At 31.4% G+C, this 3223-nt stretch overlaps 1 protein-coding gene across 1 annotated transcript; it reads left to right on the forward strand.

The window, feature by feature from the left end:
* Positions 1–1999: 1999 nt before the first annotated feature.
* Positions 2000–2290, forward strand: LOC116630466 (60S ribosomal protein L36a-like). The gene has a single exon (XM_032401193.1). It carries the CDS (start codon positions 2000–2002, stop codon positions 2288–2290), a length of 291 nt encoding a protein of 96 aa, XP_032257084.1.
* The last annotated feature ends 933 nt before the right edge of the window (positions 2291–3223 follow it).

The raw sequence follows: 3223 nt of genomic DNA on the forward strand, positions 1-3223 counted from the left end.
TACACAAGACTTTGGCTAGGGAATAAACTAAGGTAAATTATCATAGGGAACAATCTATATTACTGTTCTCTTTATTCTTCAGCCTCTTTTAATTGGTGGGCTTTGTTGGTTGTATCCATCCCCCAAACAAAAGGAATGGAAAATGAGTGACTCTTAAAGAATAGGCCCAAGTCTCCTGGGTCTTTTAATAGGTAAGCTTCTCTCTTGCCTTAAGTTTTGCACGTGTTACATATATAATAAAGAAGAAAAACAACTGAATCAGAATTAGAGTCAAAATGTGTTTTGTAAACGCTTTTTATACAAATTCATTCTCTAATCTTTATTTATAGAAGAAAGAAACCAGAAGATGTGCACATATGAAAATGACATGCTGGTAACTTGTGTAAGCTTTGTGCTATATACACTTTTTCTTTTATATACATAGAAAAACTAAAAAAAAAAAAAAAATTCCTTTCTGAGGGACACATTTTCGTTAACATTACAGAAGTAATTCAAAACCTTTAAAATATATTGTTAAATGTTATACCTGGAGACAGAATAACAGACAATGTTAGAACAATAGACAACTAGAATAACTGGAAAAAATTAGAATAGATAATTAGAACAATGTTAGAATAGATAACTAGATAACTAGAAAAAATTATTTTTCCTCTATTTCTTTTCATATCTGTCACCTATACAAATATAAGATAGAATATTAACAATATTTTGTCTTTTTTTTTTTTTCTGGTCTAGCCAAAGGTTTGCAAGTTTGGTTTATCTTTTCAAAGAAACAATTTTTGTTTTCATTGATTCTCCCTATTGTTTTTCTATTTTCTATTTCATTTATTTCCTCTCTAATCTTTACTATTTCCTTCCTTCTGGTAGCTTTAGGTTTAGATTGCTCTTCTTTTTCTAATTAAGGTATAAAGTTAGGTTATTTATTGGGGATCTTTTGTCTTTTTTAAGATATAAATTTACCACTATAAATTCTCCTCTAAACATTTCCTTCACTGCATACCATAAACTTTAGTATGCTATGTTTTAATTTTTATTCCCTAAGTATTTTCAAGTTTCTTTTGTGGTGCCCTCTTCGACCCACTGGTTATTTAAGAGTATGCATTTTGATTTCCATATATTTATGGATTTTTAAGTTTTCCTTCTGTTATTGATTTCTAGCTTCATTCAGTATTCTACCTTTATGGTCACAGAAGATAACTTTGTATAATTTCAATCTTTTCAAATTTATTTAGACTTGTTTTGTGGCCTAACATAGTCTATCCCAGAAAAGGTTCTGTGTGCACTTGATATACTGTTCTACTCTTATTGGGTGGAGTGCTGTGCTTATGTCTGTTAGATCCAGTTGGTTTCTGTTTTTTCCTCATATGTATGGAGATATAATTGATATGGTGTAAGTTTAAGATGTACAATGTAATGATTTGATATATGAATATATTCTGAAATGATTACAATAAGGTAACACATCCATCATCTCACACAGTTAAACAATTTGTGTGTTTAAGAACTTTTAAAATCTACTCTCTTAGCAACTTTCAATATATATAATATAGTATTGTAGTTGGTTTATAGTGTTGTTCAAGTCCTATATTTGCTTACTGATCTTCTGTCTAGATATCCAATCCATTGCTAAAATGGGGTATTGAAGTCTTCAACTGCTATTATAGAACCATTTCTCTATTTAATGCTGTCAACGTTTGTTATATTTCGGGGGCTCTGTTGTTTGGTGTATATATATTTATTATTGTTTTATCTTCTTGATGAATTAACACTTTCATCAATATTTAATGCCCATCTTTGTCTCTCGTATTTTTTTTTTTTTTTTTACTTAAAATCTGTTTTTTCCATATTAGTATAATCATCCCAGCTCTCTTGTGGTTACTATGTGCATGAGTATCTTTTTCTGCCCTTTCAATTTTAACCTACTTGTATATTTGGATCTAATATATCCTCTGTCAAGAGAATATACTTGGCTTTCCATGCCAATAGTGCTCTTGCAAACATGGTGAACATTCCTAAAACCTGCTGGACTTTCTGCAAGAAGTGTGGCAAGCACCAGCCCCACAAAGTGACACAGTACAAGAAGGGCAAAGATTCTCTTTATGCCCAGGGAAAGCGGTGTTATGACAGGAAGCAGAGTGGCTATGGTGGGCAGACTAAGCCGATTTTCCAGAAAAAGGCTAAAACTACAAAGAAAATTGTGCTGAGACTTGAATGTCTTGAGCCCAACTGCAGATCTAGGAGAATGCTGGCTATTAAGAGATGCAAGTGTTTTGAACTGGGAGGAGACTAAGAAGAGAAAGGGCCAAGTGATCCAGTTCTAAGCTTCATATTTTGTTATATTATGAAGACAATAAAATCTTGAGGTTATGTTCACTTCATTTGGTTGCAGTTGGTCTTTTAAGAGGGAAATAAACTAGTGCCATCAATAAAATTCCCCTTGTGGGGCAGTTTATGCTTGAGAGAAAAAAAAAGAGAGAGAGAGAATATACTTGGATGATATCTTTTTATCCATTCTGCCAATCTCTGTCTTTTGCTTGGGGTGCTTAATTCATTTATATTTGATGTAATTGCTTATAAAAAAAGGACACACTTCTGCCATTCTTAAATTGTTTATGTCCCACATAATTTTTTATTTCCTCCATTATTATCATCTTTTGTGTTCAGCTGTGCTGTTTTTTGGGTTTTTGGGTTTTCTTTCTTTCTTTTTTTTTTGGTAGTGCTGTTGTTAGTTCATTCTAATTTTATGAACGAATTCTTTTTTGCATATTTGTAAGATATTTTTTCATTGGTTACCATGGGATTATAATGAACATCCTAAATTTATAACAATTGTGTTGATACCAACTTAGCTTCAGCAGTATTCAAAAACTCTGCTCCTATATATCTGTTCCTTCTGCCTTAATGTTTTGTTATCACAAATTATATTTTTATATATTGTATATCCAGTAACAAAGATTTATAATGATTTTTATGCATGTCTTTAAATCATACAGGAAATAAAAAGCAGAGATACCAAACTGAAACTGAAATAATATACTGGGTTTTATATTTACTATCTAGTTACTTTTACCAGTGATTTTTATTTCTTCATATGGCTTTAAGTTACCATCTAGCGTCCTTTCATTTCAACATGAAGGGCTCTGTAGCATTTCATGTTGGGCATCCACTAATACAATGTAAGTGGAAATTTTACGCCCAACCTTACAGAAACAAAAAAGATTGT

Source organism: Phoca vitulina, unplaced genomic scaffold (genome assembly GCF_004348235.1).
Source record: "Phoca vitulina isolate PV1807 unplaced genomic scaffold, GSC_HSeal_1.0 scaffold4, whole genome shotgun sequence".
NCBI lineage: Eukaryota > Metazoa > Chordata > Mammalia > Carnivora > Phocidae > Phoca > Phoca vitulina.